At 47.1% G+C, this 21,702-nt stretch overlaps 1 protein-coding gene across 1 annotated transcript in view; it reads right to left on the bottom strand.

Annotated features, from left to right (window-relative positions):
* Positions 1-21,702, bottom strand: part of LOC126278986 (phosphopentomutase) — a 140,423-nt gene that overhangs the window by 94,452 nt on the left and 24,269 nt on the right. Inside the window, exon 4 of the mRNA XM_049979289.1 lies at positions 8,696-8,888. Within this exon, the coding sequence (XP_049835246.1) occupies positions 8,696-8,888 (193 nt within the window). The remainder of the gene's footprint in view (positions 1-8,695; positions 8,889-21,702) is intronic.

Genomic DNA, 21,702 nt, shown 5'->3' on the forward strand with positions numbered 1-21,702 from the left:
GAGAAATCATCCACATACAAAGAACACTGGACAGGACTTTTCACTATGAACATAATGCTATTAATAGCGATGGCAAAGAGAGTCACACTTAAAACGCTACCCTGAGGGACACCGTTCTCCTGCTCAAAGCGATCAGACAGGACGTCACCAATTCGGTATCTAAAATATCGTGGCGAGAGGAAAGACTAAATAAAAAGAGGAAGACAACCACGAAAACCCCATTCGTGGAGTTGCTCCAGGATGAGACGTCTCCAAGTAGTATAGTAGGCCTTCTCGGCGTCAAAAAATACACCTAGAAGGTGATGATGGTGTAGGAAAGCTTGTTGTATAGCCACCTCCAGGAGGGCAAGGTTATAGAAGGTGGAACGAAACCTCCTGAACCCACACTGAAAGCGACTAAGGAGTTGCCGGGATTCTAACATCCAGACAAGGTGGTGGTTGACCATCCGCTCCAAGGTCTTCCCTATGCAACTAGTGAGGGCTACACTACGGTAGCTACTTGGGCTCGTGCGGTCTTTCCCAGCCTTTAAAAAAGGGATTAAAACTGCCTCACGCCACGCATCAGGAAAGTGACCCGACGCCCAAATGGAATTAAAAAGTGTGAGGAGGATTTCTTTGTTGCGCATTGTGAGGTGCCATAGCATACTGTAATGGATCCTGTCGTGACCAGGGGATGTGTCATGGGCTCCAGACAATGCAAATCCAGCTCCCACATAGAAAATGGGCACTAGTAAACTTAACGACAGGTGGACTGGAAGTCCAGATTACATCTCTCAGCAACGGCTCTATGGCGCTGGAAACCTGGATCCTGACTGGTTGTTGCAGTAACTGTGGCGAAATATGCTGCCATAGTCTGGGCAATGTCTCGCGGATCTGTGTGGAGAGTGCAGTTATTCATTACAGCAGCTATGGGGCACCTCCCTCCTCTGCCAGAAAGTCTCCTGATGGTCTCCCACACGATGGAACTTTTGGTGGAATGGTTAATGGTGTTCAGGAACTTTTGCCATGACCTCTTCTTGCTCTCACGAATAATACGGTGACATCTTGCCCTCGCCACCTGAAAGGCTGCAAGATTCTCAGCAGTCGGCCGACACTTGAACCAATGCGGAGCCGCACGCCTGGTCCTGATTGCAGAGCGGCATTTGGCACTCCACCAAGGCACAGGTGGCCTCTTCCGGTGGCCTGTGGAACGGTTGCTGCAGTGGCGTGGTGGACCGTTTTGGTAATATGATCCACCCACACCTCAACATTCGCACAGTGTTCGAATTGGGCCAACTGGCTATAAAGTGTCCAGTCAGCTCCACTGAGCACCCATCGTGGTGGTCTCCTTTCGGGGGCCACACCATCTGGCAGGTGAATCCAGATTGGGAAATGATCACTGCCGTGCAAGTCAGCGACCACTTCCCAGTGAGCACTGGCAGCAAGAGCAGGAGAGCAAAGTGAAAGATCAATGGCAGAGAACGACCCAGTCGCCGTGCAGAAATGAGTACTCTGTCCTCCATTGAGCAAGTAGGCACAGGATGACAGGAGAAGACTCTCAATTGCTCTACCCCTGGGGCAGGTAATTGCAGAGCCCCAAAGCAGATTGTGGGCATTAAAATCACCACAAATAATGAATGGCTGGGGGAGCTGTGTAAGAAGGTCGGTGAGGCCCACTTCATCAAGTGCCTCATGTGGGGGCAAGTAAAGCGGACATACAGTCAATGGATGACGCACGTGCACAGACACAGCGATGGCCTGTAAAGTCGTCATAAGTGAGAGAGGCGAGGAGTGGTAGTCCGTCCTGACGAAAATACCTACGCCTCCTCTAGCTCTCTCTCCACGCAGGTTGTCCTTTTTGTGAAGTGTATAGCCTCATATCTCAGGGGAGTATGATGGATGGAAATACGTCTCCTGGAGACATAGACACAGTGGTCTACCCTGAGAGAGTAGACGAAGTTCCTCCACATGTGTCCTGAACCCTTCCAAGTTCCACTGAAGTATGGGAGCCATCTATGTTGGGGGTAGCACCTTCATCCTGTCTCTCCGACGGGGCGGGGAGACCACAGCAGGTGGAAGGGCAGAAGTGGGACGAGATGATTGCCCCACACATACGTCGAATTCCATCAACTCAGGAGAAGAGTCAGATGAAGCCTCACGTAAAACAAGATCCGCATGGTCAGGTGGTTTACCACAGGATTTGACCATCTGTTGCTGCTGTACAGGAACTTTCTGTGGTTTGGTGGGCATTGGGGGAGCTGATGTAGGAGTGGTAATTGGAGCACTGGGCTTGGGAACAGCTTCAGCTGTTGGAGGCACCAGGGGCTGGCCCAAGTTCGCCACTGTTCCTTTGTTTGCCGTTTGAGTAGGGGCTACTGGCTCTGAAACACTGGCTGCATTGCAAGTGGACTGTCAGCTGCAGGTGTTAGTGCCAACACTCACCACCTCGGTCTGCGTTGAGGCATCAACTTTTGGAGTAGGCTTCTGAACCAGGGATGCAAAAGATGTAGCAAATGTGGGAGGTTGCATCGACTTATAGATCTTCTTGGCCTCACCATAGAGGATACGCTTGGTTGTTTTTATTTCCTGGACTTAGCGTTCCTCTAAAAATATTCGGCAGTCCCTACTCCAAACAGGGTGGTCCCCAGAGCAATTGATACATTTGGCCGGAGACGAGCAACCTACTCCTTCTTGAGCAGCCTTACCACAGTTTCCACAAGTCGCTTCGCCTTTACATCCTAAGGTGGTATGCCCAAAACGCTGGCATTTAAAACAGCGCATTGGGGTTGGGAAATGAGGCCTCACACTAAGGCGAAGGAAGCCAGCTTTAACGTGTTCAGGAAGTTTTGTGCTACTGAAGGTCAGAATAAAGGAGTCGGATTTGACAAGATTGCCATCAACCCTCTTCATGATGTGTTGGACATCAACTATACCTTCCAGAGCCCACTCACGTTGCAGTTCATCCTTGGGAATGTCAACTAGATCCCGGCATGTCACAACACCTTTGCTGTAGTTCAAGGTGCTGTGCAGTTCAGTGTCTATGGCATACTCCCCAAGGCATTTAGCAGCTTGCAGGTTAGTTGCTTGCTGGGAAGTGGAAGTTTCCACTAGCAAGGTCCCATTACATAAGCGCTTCACCGATTTTAAGGAGCCACAGATGCCCTCCAATCCCTTTTGTATATAGAAGGGCGAAACCTTCTCAAAACTACCCTCCTTCCGTTTCACAATGAGAAACACATTCGGATTACCAGAATGCATTCTGTTACCTAAGACTGGACTTGTCAAAGAAGTGCCAGAATCAGGAGGACTGACTGCACGAGCCCTCTTAAGAGACTGGGTGTTAGAACCTTCCAGCGGCCCACCCTTTCCGCTGGAAGAAAAGAGGATTTCAAAGGATCCATCTCGGTCCCACGAGCAGCTAGGGAATTAGAAGTCCGCGTGCCTAGGTAAGCCTTATACAACTGAGATGCGGCAGGTTCCCCAGAGGTTGCCTGCTAACGACTGTTCCACCTCAACAGCCATGCATCTCATCAGCGCGCAGCACACCTTGAGATTGAGGGGTTGTTTATAGAGGTTTATTCCATCCTCGCAATTCGGGCGGCCAAGCCAAGACCCCCACTCCCTGAGACACACAACATTCCACCGCCGCACCGCACGTTGGTCGTTGAAGTATGCCCAGAGCTTACGGTGACAGGGGACTGGCGGCACTTACCAGTCCCCAGCTCAGGAACCCCGGGGTCGCCAAGCCCGTACTCAGCAAATGAATGCTGAGCCCCCGGGGGCGAATTATTTCCAGATTTCACAGAACATTCAAGTGCAAAATAAATATCTACCTGTAATTATTATTTTTAGTTGTTCATTCTTAACGATGCTCTGAATTACAGGTCTCTGTTAGAATTGCAGCAGGCATCGCAGCTCATTTCCCCCAGGTATTTAATAAAGTTTTACTCTGAGAACAATTGGAAGTAAAGAGTTGACTGAAGCCTACATTCCTCTTACTTAACTTTTATTTAACTGTCTTGATTGCACAGTTTTTTGAATAGAATTACTGGTTTTGGCCATGCAATAGCCATTTTCAGTTTCTCTTGTTCTGTTGCACTGCAATAAGTCATTTCAACTAAAAATAACACGAGTCGAAATTTTTATTAGCTACCGATACTAAATATTATTTCATGAACAAAATGTTCATACTGTAAACAACAAGATGAAATGTCTGGCAAAGAAACAAGCTGCTGTATATTTGAGAGCCTGTCTCTGACTTCTAAACAAAATGAAAACAACTTACAGCACGACTTTCACTGTGGCAGAACTGAAATGATAAGATGCACACAAAAAGAAATACCTATATCCATCAGTGAATTAGGTTTCAAAATTGTACGCTCAAACAGCTTTAAGCAATAATGAAATGACATTCATTAACTCCATATTGGAGAGAGATGTAGATCTCCTTCAAGATTTAAAAACAATTTTGACATATTAGTCACATGTTCTATGCACCAATGTATGATCTACAGTGCACCAAATTAGATAAGATACTTTATTGTCACATAACATGTTTTTATACAATCGTTCGATTGAGAACATTGGTGACTTGTCAGTTTTTAACCTACATTGTTACAGTATTTTATATACTACAGGAAATACGTCATACATACATTGCTTATTATAATAAAAATACAACATTATATTTTAAATCTTTTCGTAACTCATCGAATCATTACTATAGCCTTCACACACCTATATGAAGTATGGATGTACTGAACGGGATACAAACCGCTATATAATTCTATATATAAACATGAATATAAAGTGAACGTGTATACTTTGTATCTATACGGCTTCGAAAGTATACCATTTGTACTTGCATCTTTACTCCCTATTCCTATTTATAAATTCTTCTAAACTATAACATTGCTTTTTATTCATTTAGAAATTCTTCTAGACTATAATAACATTTGCTTTTTAGGTATGTGCCAATGGTCTCCAATGTGGATTCACCAAATACTGACCTTATCTTATTTCTAATCTTCAGAGCCATGTAATGTGGAGTATTTGCATATACTGTGAGTCGGTGACAAGGTAGCACGTATTTCAATTTAGGTCTAGTTTCATAGGCATGTGTGAATGTATTTCCTTCAAACAGATGTGAGTTTTTCTGTTCAAAGAGAAGTATTTCATATATGAAGATGGAAGGGATTGTCATGAAGTCCAGGCTTTTGAATAGTGGTTTGCATGAATGTCTACTATTGGTTCCCATCATTGCTCTATTTTTATTTTTTTTATTTTTATTTATTTATTTATAAGATTCGGAGGAGGTTTGTCTTTTCAGCACCCCAAAATATTATTCCATATCTTACAAGTGTTATGAAATACACATGGTATACAGTTTTCTTCGCTGTTAAATCTCTTACTTTGTGTAGTACCCTCATTGCATACACTAAACTATTTAATCTCTTCAGTAGACTGTCCACATGGTCGGTCCATTGCAAGTTTTTATTTAAAGTTATCCCCAGAAATTTTACAGAATCAACTGTGGTCAGTTATTTACCTGAATATTCTATTTGTGATATACATTCAGTAGTTTGTTTGGACCTGAAGTGTATGACTTGGGTTTTCTTTTAAGATTTAATTTCATAGCATTATCTTTTATCCATTGTTCAAGTTTGTGTAGAGTTCGTTTCGTGGTCCTTACTAATTCGTCAGTGTTTTTGCAGCAGACTACAGCAGTTGAGTCAGCTGGGTAAAGTATTGTATCTGTATTTACTTTGCTAGGCATGTCATTTATGTAATATAAGAACAGAAGTGGTCCTAATATCGAGCCCTGAGGCACGCCTGCTTGAATTTCTTTCCAGCTAGAGCAAGTTCTCTCTCCCTTTTGGTGTATCACCACCCTTTGGTATCTGTTTTTGAGATAAGATGAAAACCATCTTATAGATTTTCCACGGAAGCCATAGGTGCCCATTTTTTGGAGCAGTAGCTTATGGTTTACTGTGTCAAATGCCTTTGAGAGGTCACAAAAAATACCAGATACACTTTGTTTGTTGTCAAGGCATTTACTTACTTTGGAGATTAGTTCATTTACAGCTTGTAAAGTGTTTCGACTCTTCCTAAACCCATATTGGTTATTGAGAATAATATTACCTTCCTTATTGTACTTTTCTAATTGAATACATACTATTCGTTCAACTATTTTAGAGAAAACTGGGAGTATAGACACTGGGTAGAAATTTACTAAAACATCTTGTTTTCCCTTTTTGTAGACTGGACAGACTTCAGCATATTTCAGTCTGTCTGGAAAGCAACCCTCATCAAATGATTGGTTTATTATTTTACAGAGTTGAGGTTCAATGCTGTCACTTCCTGCCTTTATGATATTTGTTGGAATTTCATCCCAGCCCACAGATTTAAGATTTTTTTAGGGATTGTATGATGTTAGCTACTTCATGACATGATACTGCAGTTAATTTAAACTCTCTTGATTCCTGGAGTACTGCATCAGGTCTTATTTGTGGAAGTAAGAAGTTAAGAATTTTGTTTGTGGTTATGAAGTACTTATTAAATTCTTCACAGATGTGAAGAGTGTTAGTAACAATATTCCCACCAATTTCTAGTTTGTAATTAAAATGTTTTGTTTCTTCAGTACCTGTTTCTTTCTTGGCAACCTGCCATACTGCTTTTGATTTATTTGAGGCATTAGCTATATATTTACTGTTTGCCAATTGTTTTGCTTGTTTAACTACCCAATCAAATATTTTTTTGTATTTGATTTTGTACCTAATAAATTCAACATCATGGTTGGTTTTCGCTTCCTTGCGGGATGCAACTACCCTCCCGACCTGGTACAGAAGCAGATAACCAGAGCCACTTCCTCATCCCCTCAAACCCAGAACCTCTCACAGAAGAACCCCAAAAGTGCCCCACTTGTGACAGGATACTTCCCGGGACTGGATCAGACTCTGAATGTGGCTCTCCAGCAGGGATACGACTTCCTAAAATCCTGCCCCGAAATGAGTTCCACCCTTCATGAAATCCTCCCCACTCCACCAAGAGTGTCTTTCCGCCATCCACCTAACCTACGTAACCTCTTGGTTCATCCCTATGAAATCCCCAAACCACCTTCCCTACCCTCTGGCTCCTACCCTTGCAACCGCCCCCAGTGTAAAACCTGTCCTATGCACCCTCCCACCACCACCTACTCCAGTCCTGTAACCCGGAAGGTGTACACGATCAAAGGCAGAGCCACATGTGAAAGCACCCATGTGATTTACCAACTGACCTGCCTACACTGTGATGCTTTCTATGTGGGAATGACCAGCAACAAACTGTCCATTTGCATGAATGGACACAGGCAGACAGTGTTTGTTGGTAATGAGGATCACCCTGTTGCTAAACATGCCTTGGTGCACAGCCAGCACATCTTGGCACAGTGTTACACCGTCCGAGTTATCTGGATACTTCCCACCAACACCAACCCATGCAAACTCTGGAGATGGGAACTTGCCCTTCAATATATCCTCTCTTCTCGTTATCCACCAGGCCTCAATCTCTGCTAATTTCAAGTTGCCGGCACTCATACATCACCTGTCATTCAACATCATCTTTGCCTCCACACTTCCGCCTCGACTGACATCTCTGCCCATACTCTTTGCCTTTAAATATGTCTGCTTGTGTCTGTGTATGTATGGATGGATGTGTGTGTGTGTGTGTGTGTGTGTGTGTGTGTGTGTGTGTGTGTGTTTGTGTGTGTGTGTGTGCAGGCGCGCGCGCCCGCTCGAGTATATACCTATCCTTTTTTCCCCCTAAGGTAAGTCTTTCCGCTTCCGGGATTGGAATGACTCCTTACCCTCTCCCTTAAAACTCACATCCTTTCATCTTTCCTTTTCCTTCCCTCTTTCCTGATGAAGCAGCCGCCGGTTGCGAAAGCTCGAAATTCAGTGTGTGTGTTTGTGTGTTTCATTCATTGTGCCTATCTACCGGTGGTTTCCCACTTGGTGAGTCTTGGAATCTTTGTAAAACAGAAAGAAACTTCCACATGGGAAAAATATATTAAAAACAAAGATTCCAAGACTTACCAAGCGGGAAAGCGCCGGCAGACAGGCACATGAACAAAACACACAAACACACACACAGAATTACGAGCTTTCGCAACTGGCAGTTGCTTCGTCAGGAAAGAGGGAAGGAGAGGGAAAAATGAAAGGATGTGGGTTTTAAGGGAGAGGGTAAGGAGTCATTCCAATCCCGGGAGCGGAAAGACTTCCCTTAGGGGAAAAAAAGGACAGGTGTACACTCGCACACACACACACATATCCATCCGCACATACATACTGTGTATGTGCGGATGGATATGTGTGTGTGTGTGTGTGTGTGTGTGTGTGTGTGTGCGCGAGTGTACACCTGTCCTTTTTTTCCCCTAAGGGAAGTCTTTCCGCTCCCGGGATTGGAATGACTCCTTACCCTCTCCCTTAAAACCCACATCCTTTCATTTTTCCCTCTCCTTCCCTCTTTCCTGACGAAGCAACTGCCAGTTGCGAAAGCTCGTAATTCTGTGTGTGTGTTTTGTTCATGTGCCTGTCTGCCGGCGCTTTCCCGCTTGGTAAGTCTTGGAATCATTGTTTTTAAAATATATATATATATATATATATATATATATATATAGAGAGAGAGAGAGAGAGAGAGAGAGAGAGAGAGAGACTTAAAAAAGGTAATTGTATATTACCTGTGCGCCATTGCTCCAATAGACTTTGTATCCATTGTCATCCTTAGGGTTATGTGATGCAGTCACCATGATTCCAGCAGCACATTTGAAATGCAGAATGGCAAATGGTACAAAAGGTGTTGGACATATTTGTGAGAACAAATACACTTGCACATTTCTGCGTATGAGAATGTTTGCAGCCAACTGAGCAAATCTGGAAAAAAAATTATATATATAATTTCATGACACATGGCAGTCATGTTCTACACTTATCATGAAACTCTCATCTCAACCACAAAAGGTTCATTTTCTTTCTCCCTTGTGCATTTTGGCATATCATCACCATCAACGGAACAGAACACTAATGATACAAGGAATCATTCTCAACTTACGTTTTCTAAGTGCAGGTGCACTTATGCTTAGTTATAGCAAGTCGGATTCAATACTTTATAAGAAAGGTGTTCTGTTCCTTTGACAATGGGAAATGGTAAAATGCCAAGCAGCATAGAGAAGATTTAAAATAAGTATTTTGTGATCAACATAAGAATTTCATTATCTGAAAACTCATATACATAGTTGGATGTATATGCTATATACATTTAATGTTATATTGTATTGTAAATTTATTGTTTTAGACATCTATGATTCTATAAAACAATCATGAAGCTTCAAGAAAACTTTAAACTTTTACATGATGGCAGAGCAATTTCATAATTTAAACTATATAGATATATTAGTTTTCAAAGAAAGTGTGCTATTTGCTAACAGAAATGCAAGTTTTGTATAAACATAGCAAAATTTCTGTGTGGCAAGGTGAGTTTTGGAACGCTTAAGAATAAGAATAAGGAAACAGTCATGAACTGCATATTGGTATACTGGCTAAAATTGACAGAATGAACTCTAAATTACCCCAACTAACTTATTGAAACAGAGCAGCAGAGCAATGTTACACTTTCTGATACTTGAAGAACTGCACATAAAAAAAAAAAAAAAAAAATTACAGTTCTGGGAGAGGAAGTATTTTTATGGCAAGGGGGGGGGGGGGGGGTGGACCATTCCTTGATAAGCAGTTGTATAGCAGACAAGTGTATATGGAGGAAGGGAGGAGGAAAGGATTATGGCAGCTGGGAGGTGGAAAACAATCTGAGGAGTGAGACAGAATGACAGAGAGAAGAATCGCAAGGACTGACAGGGCAAAACAAAGGATTTTCAATGTCCGAGGTAAAAAGTGTATTAGTTATGACAAAATTGTATTAGTAGTAGTAATAGCAGGCAAAAAACAGACAGGTAAGGAAGTTTTGTATTTGCAACTGAGGGGAGCAGTATGCTACAACCGAATGTAGTCAGGAACAATCATAATACAACAATACAGTTTCTTGGGAAGGGAGTCCACATTACTTGGTTCAACTGAATGACAACACTGATGTTCCACTGGAATGTTTTTGACTGGAAGTCCATCACTGATGAAATCCAGCGAGACAGTGAGCTTGTGGATGGCTGAAGACATGGTCCAGCGAGGTGTGGGCTCAAGCACGGGTGAGACGAGGTCCAGTGAGATGTAAACTGGAGGACAGTTGAGATACAATCCAGCGAAGTGTGAGCTTGAGGATGTTTTCGCCAAGGTTCAGTGAAATGTAGCTCAAGGATCACTTAGACGAGGTCCAGAGAAGCAGCAACTCAATGAAAGTTAAGATGGACTCTAGAGAAGCACCAGCTACAACTCAAGGATTGTTGAGATGAGGTTTAGGGAAGTAGCAACTTGAGGATGGCTGAGGTGAAGTCTGATGAGGCAAGAGATTAAGAATGAACTTCAATTGGTCAGTTGTTGAGTGTGCCTGGCATAAGCCCGGAGCATGAGCAAGAGCTGAGAATGAATCCCGACTGACCCATAGTGCTCAGAGCCACGAATCCCGACTGATGAGTTGCTAAGTGGTGGTGGTTGGGATGTTTAAGGGGGACTAAACAGCTAAGGTCATCAGTCCCCCATTCCAAAAACAGGCGAGACGAAAATTTACGGAGCAGGTAAAACCCCAAGGGGGGAGGAGACGCCCCTCCCCCCAGGCACTGAAAGAACACCAATGTGGCAGCGAACGCTAGATACAAGAAGAGTACAGACGAACACCGGACAGAAAGAAACGGAAGGAAAGAAGAGGGCCGGAGACTGGTTGACTGACCATGAGAATAAAAAAAGGGAAAGAGTCAACCATCCGAACTCACACTAAAATCTGCAACCAATGAGAGACTCGAGGACAAGAGACACAGAAAGGGAAAGGGGCAGGACCCCCCTAAACGGAACCATAAAAAGGACTACCACGGATAAAATTTAAAACGTCGTCAGCCATGGAAGCATCGTCGCTTAAAACCAAAAGCAACGTGCCCGGGAGATTAAAAGACTGCCGGAGGGTGCGCAGTCGGGGACACTCCAACAAAATGTGGGGGACTGTCAACCGGGACCCGCACTAACACAGAGGGGTATCCTCCTGACGCAAAAGATGTCCGTGCGTCAGGTAGGTATGGCCGATGCGAAACCGACACAGGATGACAGAGTCCCTGTGAGAAGCCCGCAGGGAGGATCGCCACACATTGGTCGTCTCCTTAACAGCCCACAGTTTATTCGGCGAAGTCAGGCTACGTCACTCGTCATGCCACATCCCAAGCACCTTATGGCGCAACGCCATCTGCAGATCACGAGCCGGGAGGCCGATCTCCAAAGTGGGGGCGTCGATCGCCCCTTTGGCCAGCCTGTCGACACATTCGTTCCCCGGGATGCCAACGTGACCTGCCCCGGGATGCCAACATGACCTGGCATCCAAACAAAGACCACCGAACGACCAGAGCGGGTAATGGCAAAAACAGACTCCTGAATAAAGGATACCAGAGGAGAAGAGGTATAGCAATGGTCGACAGCCTGGAGGCTGCTCAGGGAGTCACTGCACATGACGATGGACGTACCTGAGCAGGAACGCATATGCTCAAGAGCACGCAATATGGCCACCAGCTCTGCAGTAAAAATACTGCAGCCAGCCGGCAAGGAGCGCTGTTCAACATGGGCAGCGTGAGAAAAGCGTAAGCAGTACGACCATCCACCAGGGAACCATCAGTGTAGACAGGCTCACAGCCTGAAAATGAGGCGAGGAGCGCAAGAAAACGGCGATGGAGGGCCACAGGCAGAACAGAGTCCTTGGGTTCCCGTGCCAAGTCCAGGCGGACAGACGGCCGGGGCATACACCAGGGAGGCGTGGGTGCACAGACCCGGAAGGGTGGCAGAAGAGGGAACGACCCCAGTTCCGACAGCAGGGACTGGATGCGGACAGCAATGGAAAGCCCAGACCTAGGTCGCTGGTCGGGCAGAGGGAGGACCTTGGCAGGGAAAAGCAGGCAATGATTGGGATGGCCGGTGAGCAATGCACGTGGACAGCATAGTCGGCGAGCAGTCGGTGGCGGCGAATCCGCAGCGGGGGAACCCCGGCCTCCACCAGTAGACTATCCACGGGACTCGTACGGAAAGCGCCAGTTGCAAGCCGAACCCCACAGTGGTGGATGGGGTCCAACAACATCAACACTGAGGGTGATGCAGACCCATGGGCCAGGCTCCCATAATCAAGCCTGGACTGCACAAGGGCTCTGTACGATCGCAACAGCGTGCAGCGATCTGCACCCCAAGATGCGTGGCTCAGGAAGCGGAGGGCGTTGAGGTGTCGCCAGCACTTTTGCTTCAGCTGAGTAATATGAGGAACCCATGTGAGCCGGGCATTAAAGACGAGTCCTAAGAAGCGGCTAGTGTCCACCACTTCAAGTAGGTGACCGTCGAGGTAAAGTTCCGGATGAGGGTGGACCGTCCAACGCCTGCAGAAGTGCATAACTTGGGCCTTGGCTGCAGAGAACTGAAATCCATGAGTCAGAGCCCATGATGCCGCCTTGCGAATGGCTGATTGCAGCCTGTGTTCGGCGACTCCCGTAGTCGTTGAGCTAAATGAGATGCAGAAGTCGTCGGCATACAAAGAAGGAGACACCGACGACCCCACGGCTGCAGCCAGACCATTAATGGCCACTAGAAATAAGGAAACGCTCAACACCGAGCCCTGCGGGACCCCATTTTCCTGTGTATAAGATGAACTAGAGGCGGCACCGACTTGCACCCGGAAAGAGCGGCGCAATAAAAAGGTTTGAAGAAAAGCTGGGAGCTGACCACGAAGACCCCACTCACGCAATGTAGCAAGGATGTGATGCCTCCATGTTGTGTCATATGCCTTCCGCAGATCAAAAAATACAGCAACAAGATGCTGACGGCGGGCAAAGGCCGTATGGATAGCAGATTCCAGCCGCACCAAATTGTTCGCAGCAGACCGGCCCTGACGGAAGCCACCCTGGGATGGAGCGAGGAGACCGCGCGACTCAAGGACCCAACACAAATGCCGCCCCACCATACGTTCGAGCAATTTGCACAAAACGTTGGTGAGGGTAATGGGACGATAGCTGTCCACCGCCAGAGGGTCCGCACTGGGCTCCAAGATGGGGACAATAACACCCTCTCGCCATTGCGACGGGAACACGCCCTCGCTCCAAATGCGGTTAAAGATGGTGAGTATGTGTCTCTGGCAGTCCCTGGAGAGATGCTTCAGCATCTGCACGTGGATGCAGTCCGGTCCTGGTGCCGTATCAGGGCAATCGGCGAGGGCAGCGAGGAATTCCCTCTCGCTGGAAGGAGCATTGTACTTTTCAGAACGACATGTGTGGAATGATAACGGCGTCGGCTTGGCGCGCTCCTTTAGAGAGCGAAAGGTGGGAGGGTAAGTTGCAGCCGCAGAGCTCGTAACAAAGTGCGCGGCAAGGTGGTCAGCAATGGCGGCAGCGTCAGTGCAGACAGCGCTGTCCAGGGAGATTCCAGAGACACCCATAGGGGTCTGGTATCCATAAATCCGCCGGATGTGGGACCACATGAGCGACGGGGAGACACAGTAGCCCAAGGATGAAACATACCTCTCCCAGCACTCCTGCTTACGCCATGCAATAAGACGACGGGCCAAGGCACGGAGCTTCTTAAAGGCGATGAGGGTCTCCAGAGACGGGTGCCGCTTATGACGCTGGAGAGCCCGCCTACGGTCGCGAATAGCCTCAGCAATCTCCGGCGACCACCAGGGGACAGCCTTCCTCCGAGGGAGTCCAGAAGAGCGGGGGATGGCAGCCTCGGCTGCAGAAATAATTGACGTGGTCAAGACACGGACCACCTCGTCAATGTCACCCTGTGGGGGAGAAGCAATGGTGGCAGCGGAAGTAAAAGCCGGCCAGTCAGCCCTGTTGAGAGCCCAGCGGGGCAGGCCCAGAAGAATGACACTGGGGCAGTGACAAATAGATGGGAAAATGGTCACTACCACACAGGTCAGGATGCACTCTCCAGTGGAGGGATGGGACAAGTCCGGGGCTGCAAAGAGAGAGATCGATGGCCGAGAACGAGCCATGGGCCACACTGAAATGCGTGGGAGCACCGGTGTTCAAGAGGCTAAGGTCGAGCTGAGCCAACACATGCTTCACGGCACGACCGTGGTCATCAGAGACAGTCCCACCCCATAGAGGGTTGTGGGCTTTGAAATCGCCCAGAAGCATCAATGGTGGCGGGAGTTGAGCCAGCAGCGCAGCCAAGACATGCCGGGGGAGCTGCCCATACGGAGGAACGTAAACAGAGCAAAGAGTAATAGCCGGCGAGAGCTCAATCCTGACAGCGACTGCCTCTAAAGGCGTCAGAAGGGGTACTGGCGAGCTACAGACAGAGTGGTGAACGAAGAGGCAACTCCACCTGAAGCTCGTTGACAGGCAGCGCGGTTCTTACAGTATCCCTGACAACCGCGAAGGGCAGGGGTCCACATTGCTGGAAACCAAGTTCCCTGGAGAGCAATGCAGAGAACAGGGGAAACACTCAGAAGCATCCAGAGCTCAAGCAGGTGGCAGAAATAACCGCCGCAATTCCACTGGAGAATGGAAGCAGGAAGGGACTGTGAGGGCGTGAAGGCGACTAAGAGGCAGACGGCGCCTCAGAGCCAAAGGCCGCCACCGGGCGAGAGTCAGCTGCGTCCATAGAAGAGGCCCCCGAGGGTTCTGTGAGGGCGAGATCCGCAGCAGAGGCGAGGATCTCCATCTCATCCCCAGAGCCAGAACTATGTACAGCAGGCGGTACTGAAACCGCCGGAATGTTCTTCTTCTTAGACACGTTCCGTTCCTTCTTCTCGCGTCTGTCCTTTGGCTTAGAGGGCTGGGAGAGTTTCTCTGAAGGAGCGTCGGAGGCTGACGACGACGCAGAAGCCCTACGACCAGCAGGTGGCGGAACCTTCAGCCACTAGCTGACATCCGGCTGAGTAGGAGAAGAAACGGAAGAAGGGAGGGCCCCGAGGGACCCCTTCCGCGAGAGAGGAACTGGCAGAGGCAACACCGGCGGAGAAAGAGGGGGAGGGGGAGGGATCGAGCCCCCTGGTTTTTGAGCAGATGTCACTCCCGAAGCATGTGTGGGGGGAGTGACAGAAGAGGGTTTGCCCCCAACTGCTAAGGGGACAACAGAGGAAGGCTTGCCCCCAGACGGGGGGCAGACAGAGATGTACGGCACCGAGGGCCCACTGAAGGCGGCACAGATAAGGCGACAACTGCCGCCCGCGAGGGCGACGATAACGTGCATGCAGCATAGGATGTTCGAAGTGGGACAGGATGCAACCTTTCGAATTTCAGTTTTGCCTCGCGATACGTAAGCCAGTCCAGGGTCTTAAATTTCATTATCTTCCGCTCCTTATGAAGAACGGGGCAGTCCGGCGAGCATGGAGAGTGGTGTTCCCCACAGTTGACACAGACAGGCGGAGGCGCACATGGAGAATCGGGATGAGAGGGGCGTCCGCAATCTCGACATGTGGCACTGGATGGGCAACAGGAGGACATATGCCCAAACTTCCAGCACTGGAAGCACCGCATCGGGGAAGGGACGTATGGCTTGACGTCACAACGGTAAACCATTACCTTGACCTTCTCAGGCAATACAGCACCCTCGAAGGCCAAGATAAAGGCACCGATGGCCACCCTGTTAGTCTTGGGTCCTCTGTGTACATGACTGACAAAATGCACACCACATCGTTCCAAGTCAGCTCTCAGCTCGTCGTCGGATTGTAACAAGAGGTCGGGGTGGTAAATAATCCCCTGGACCATATTTAAGCTACTGTGGGGAGTGACGGTAACAGGGACGTCTCCCAGCTTATCACACAAGAGCAACGCCCGTAACTGGGCTGGAGAGGACGTCTTGAGGAGGATGGACCCATTCCTCATTTTAGACAACCCCGCCACTTCCCCAAACTTATCCTCCAGGTGTTCCACAAAAAACAGAGGCTTTGTCGTAAGAAAGGAGTCACCATCAGTCCTGCTGCAGACAAGGTATTGTGGTACATAAGGCTCCGGCTTGGCACTAGATCTGCATCCCTCCCACGGCGCAGCCAACGAGGGGAACGACTGAGGGTCATATTGTGCAGCATCAAATTCAATTCTGCCTCGCTTAGAGACGCTGGTGGCAGTGCGACCACCAGCTTGGTGAGATTTATTGCGCTTCATTCCGCCACATCCGCTCAGATGCCACCTACTCCGAATGAGGGCACTCCCCAAGGGCGCCACCCAGCCAAAGCAACGGGTATGTGGCCGATATCCCATTGCCCGGAGTCCCCGTGCCCCGGACAAGATGGGCACATACTCCTTGGCATGCATGGGGAGGAAACAGCTCTGGCACCTGTAGTGCGATCCCTGCATGGTCAGGGGGCTACCACCAAGAGGGTACATGACGACCCCACCACAACGGACTGGCTACCGTGCTGGATTTTAGGTGTTGAAAGGGTCCACAGTTGTCGTGGGCGCTAAGAAGGGGATTGCGCACAAGACGAGGAGCCAACCCAGAAGACATGGGGTGTAAATCCCGTCACACGACAATAGATAGCATGCAAGATGGTGGTGTACGATGGACCAATAGAAAAACACCACGTAAGGCGTCCTTCCCCAAATGGCACGCACTAACAACGGAAATTTTGAAAATTGCAGGTCAAACCCAAGAGGAGACCATCACATAAGGTTGAAACGTTTGAGACTCCTTTTAGTCGCCTCTTACGACAGGCAGGAATACCACGGCCCTATTCTTACCCCCAAACCCGCAGGGGGAAGTTGCTAAGTGATGGCAACCTAAGATAGGGCTGCGCAGTGGCTGTAGGTGCCCTGAATACCCACCCAGCGGGAGAACTCTGGCTCGGTGTTTCAGCAGACACAATTTCATAGAAGAAAATTGATGCCCGCAGTTGCAGTGCTGTTACTGCAATAAATGTACTGCTACTGGTGAGGCTGGGGGCACATGGTATTGTGGCAGCTGTTGGACTGTTTCCATATATCTCCTGAGGGCAATGTAATTAGTAGATCTGAACCGCAGCAACCTGTGGTACACACCTGCATGGATGGTAACACATCGCATTTGTGGTTCGCTTGTGGATGAGGTGGCAGAGTCATTTCGAACACACTGAGTGAGGTGGCGCAGTGGTTAGCATACTGGACTCCCATTTGGGAGGACGCGGTTCAATCCCGCATCCTGCCATCCCGAATTAGGTTTTCCAAGATTTCCCTAAATCGCTTCAGGCAAATGCAGGGATGGTTCCTTTGACAGGGCATGGCTGACTTCATTCCCCATCCTTCCCTAATCCGATGAGACCAATAACCTCACTGTTTGGTCTCTTCCCCCAAATCATCCCAAACCGCTTAACACAGTGTGGCATCCGCATGGAAGAGGCAAACCCAGGGTTGGATGCTCCTGATAGCGTAGGTTGGAATCCATGGAGTGGTGGCTGAAGGTAGTTGGCACAGAGGTGGATGTGAGAGACAGCTTGAGGACAGATGAGGCAGGGTCCAGTAATGCGGCAACTCAAGGATGGATGAGGCAAGGTCCAGCAAGGCAGTAGCTCAAGAAAAGATGAGGCAAGGTAGAGTGAGGCAGCTTGAGGATAATTGAGGCAAAATCCAGTGAGGCAGTGGATCAAGAATGATTGCGGTAAAATCCAGCGAGGCAGCAGTACAAGGACGAATGAGGCAAAAACCAGCAAGGCAACAGCTCAAGAATGGTTGACACAAGGTCCAGCGAGACAAGGGCTCAGGCATGAACTCTGACTGATAAGCTACCGAGCACGGCGAACATAAGCTCAGAACATGAGTGAGAGTTGAGTGTGAACTCCAACTGATGGGTTGCTAAGTGTGGCCAAATTAAGACCTGAGTGTGCAATGGCTGTAGAATGGCCAGGCAGCATCCTAAATAAATGCATGGCATAAGAATATTGGCGTGGTGTCCAGCAGGCCCTTGATTTTGCAGAAGAGAGATGGTGCTCACAATTGCAGCACTACTGCTCTGATACACACACCACTACTTGTGAGGCTGGTGTCAACACTGTATTGTGGTGGATGCTGGAGGTTCAATTGAAAACAATTTGAGGTGTTTGTGCTGATGCCAAACTGTTTCTATTAAACTCCTGAGGAAGGTATAACTAGCAGACCTGAACTGCCGCATTCTGTGGCATACATCTGTATGGTTGGTAGCATTAGCCTGGGAGTACAACAGGAAGTTTTTACTAGTACTAGAAAAAGGTTCTTTGCTTGAAAGTTGCACAATTCTCTAGCAAATGTTTTGTGGGCCAACCATCAGCTGTCTGCAAGTGTGTGGTTGCATTATCTCATTTCTTGGTGTCATCATTAACCAAAAATAATTACTACTGTAAAATTTTTACAAACCAAATGGGATGTTAAACCCTTTTCTTCCTTCATATCTCAAAATGGAGGAGAATCGTCATTCATCATTGCCAAATAACTGATAGCTATGGCATACCTAATTCCTCAAGTAATATGTGACCCTCTTTCTCAAAGGCAGAAGGGAAAAATTAACTGGACACTGTCTGTTCTCCTGATACTCCTTTGCTGCTGTATAGGATGTAAATCTGCCACAGTATATCACATATCAACTCCATCTTATGTACCCTAAGAAGAATAGAAAGGCTGTTTTTTCTATGCCAGCAGAAATATTCTTTACAAATCAAAGCATATGATCACATGCAATCCATAACCAGTTTTACCAGTTTCCATGCCTTATCAATACTACAGAGTACCTCATTAAAATGGAAACCCTGATAAAATAATCATAATCACAAAATGAAAATTAGAAGCAGAGCATTTTTCCTGTATTTATAAGTTGGTATATTTTTGAAATTATTTTGTTTGACTGAAACACCGTTAAATACATATTCTATAACAGCAAATTGTATCAAAAATTTCACAAAACCATACCCCAAGCTTTTATAATCTAACTGAAATTCTAAAATGTGGGAGTACAACAGTACACACCAGGCCATCAGCTATGGGCATTATAACTTAACAATGGGAAGCACTCCGGCAGACTTCACATATTTTCTTCTAGCATGTGGCAATTAAGTGCACTTTTTTATCCAATGAGATGATCGGGAACCTCATAACACTTTAAAATTATAGTAGAAACAAAGATTCCAAGACTTACCAAGCGGGAAAGCGCCGGCAGACAGGCACATGAACAAAACACACACACAGAATTACTAGCTTTCGCAACCGATGGTTGCTTCTTCAGGAAGGAGAGGGAAAGACGAAAGGATGTGGGTTTTGAGGGAGAGAGTAAGGAGTCATTCCAATCCCGGGAGCGGAAAGACTTCCCTTAGGGGAAAAAAAGGATAGGTGTACACACACACACACCGTCCGAGTTATCTGGGTACTTCCCACCAACACCAACCTATCCGAACTCCGGAGATGGGAACTCGCCCTTCAGTATATCCTCTCTTCTCGATATCCGCCAGGCCTCAACCTCCGCTAATTTCAAGTTGCCGCCGCTCATACCTCACCTGTCTTTCAACAACTTCTTTGCCTCTGTACTTCCGCCTCGACTGACATCTCTGCCCTTACTCTTTGCCTTTAAATATGTCTGCTTGTGTCTGTGTATGTATGGATGGATGTGTGTGTGTGTGTGTGTGCGTGTGTGCGCGTGTGCGCGTGCGCGAGTGTACACCTGTCCTTTTTTTTCCCCTAAGGGAAGTCTTTCCGCTCCCGGGATTGGAATGACTCCTTACCCTCTCCCTCAAAACCCACATCCTTTCTTCTTTCCCTCTCCTTCCTGAAGAAGCAACCATCGGTTGCGAAAGCTAGTAATTCTGTGTGTGTGTTTGTGTGTTTTGTTCATGTGCCTGTCTGCCGGCGCTTTCCCGCTTGGTAAGTCTTGGAATCTTTGTTTTTAATATATTTTTCCCATGTGGAAGTTTCTTTCTATTTTATTTACATCATCTCTAAAATTATAGTAGACATCATCTGAAGTGTATGGAGATGTGTACAACAACAAATATTTAGTTCGAAGAATCTGTGTCATGGATGGTTTCCTATTGAACTTACCATACAGAAACAAAAGGTATCCATATGATGTGGGCCATAAATTGAAAGTAATAGCATATGCAGAAGACCATGGAACCAGAGCAGCTGAGCAGCATTTCTGCCCTCCACCAACACAATAACCATTTGTGATTGGTGGGCTAGTAAAGAAGAACTGAAAAAAATGAGGAAGACTAAATGTGCAAATAGAGGACTGAAAGCAAAATGGCTAAAACTAGAAGATGACACATTGAAATGGATTCAAGGACACCACAAAATGGCAATGGATTTAATTTTAAAAATGATTCAAATACATGCTCATATGATAGCACTACAGTGGAACTTAACAGACTTTAAGGGTGGATTTAGTTGGTGCTACAGGTTTATGGAGTATCATGGACTTAGCATGTAAACAAAAACCAAAATATCTCAGAAAATGCCACAGGAGTATGAAGAGAAAATACTATCTTTCCATCACTTTATTATTCAACATTGAAAGAAAACCAGTATGGAACTAAGCCAAATAGTGAATACAGACGAAACTTCTCTGACATTTGATGTGCAGAGCAACACAACTGCTGCCACGGAAGGTGCTAAAACTGGAACTACAAAAACAAGTGGACATGAACAAATGCACTACACTGTTCCCCTTTCATGCCACGTTAATGGTACTAAACTTACTTCAATGATCATTTTCATGAACAAAACAACGGTAACACCTTCTGAAACACTGCCTGGTGTAATTGTTCACTTAGAAAACATGGGCTGGATGAACGAGTCTGGCACGAAATAGTGGATTAACAGAGTGTGGGAGAAAAGCAATGGTGATTATTGACGAAGACTTCTCTTCTTGTGCTAGATCAGCTTAGTAGTCATTTGAAAAATTCTGTGAGAAAGAAACTGAAATACAGAGCTAGCTGTTATTCTGCGAGGACGTACTTCACCTCTTGATATCTCAAGAAGTAAGCGATTAGCAATATTATGAAAAAGAAAATTGCCACTCACCATATAGCAGAGATGCTGAGTCACAGATAGGCACAACAAAAAGACTGTCACAAATAAAGCTTTCGGCCCATAAGGCCTTCATCGAAAGTAGACCACACACACATACACACACACACACACACACACACACACACACACACACACACACACACACAACTGCAGTCTCAGGAAACTGTAGCCACACTGCGAGCAGCAGCAAAAGTGCATGATGGGTGGAGGTAAGGAGAAGGCTGGGGTGGGGAAGGGGAGGGATGGAAGGGTAGGGGTGGCGGACAGTGCAGTGCTGCTGGGGAGTGCGCAGGAATGAGGTGGAGAGAGGGTAGGCCAGCTATGTGCTGTGGGAGGTTAGACAGAGGAAAGGGGAGAGGTGGAGAATGGGAGGGAAAGAAGTAAAAAGACTGGGTGTGATGTTGGAATGAGGGCTGTATAGTGCTGGAATGGGGACAGGGAGGCTGGGTAGGTGAGGACGACAACTAACGAAGCTTGAGGCCAGGAGAGTTATGGCAACATAGGATATATCTCACCTGTGCAATTCAGAAAAGTGGAGTTGGTGGGAAGGATCCACGTGGCACATGCTGTTGAGCAGTCATTGAAGTGAA

The sequence above is a fragment of the Schistocerca gregaria genome, chromosome 6 (assembly GCF_023897955.1).
Source record: "Schistocerca gregaria isolate iqSchGreg1 chromosome 6, iqSchGreg1.2, whole genome shotgun sequence".
Taxonomy (NCBI): Eukaryota; Metazoa; Arthropoda; class Insecta; order Orthoptera; family Acrididae; genus Schistocerca; species Schistocerca gregaria.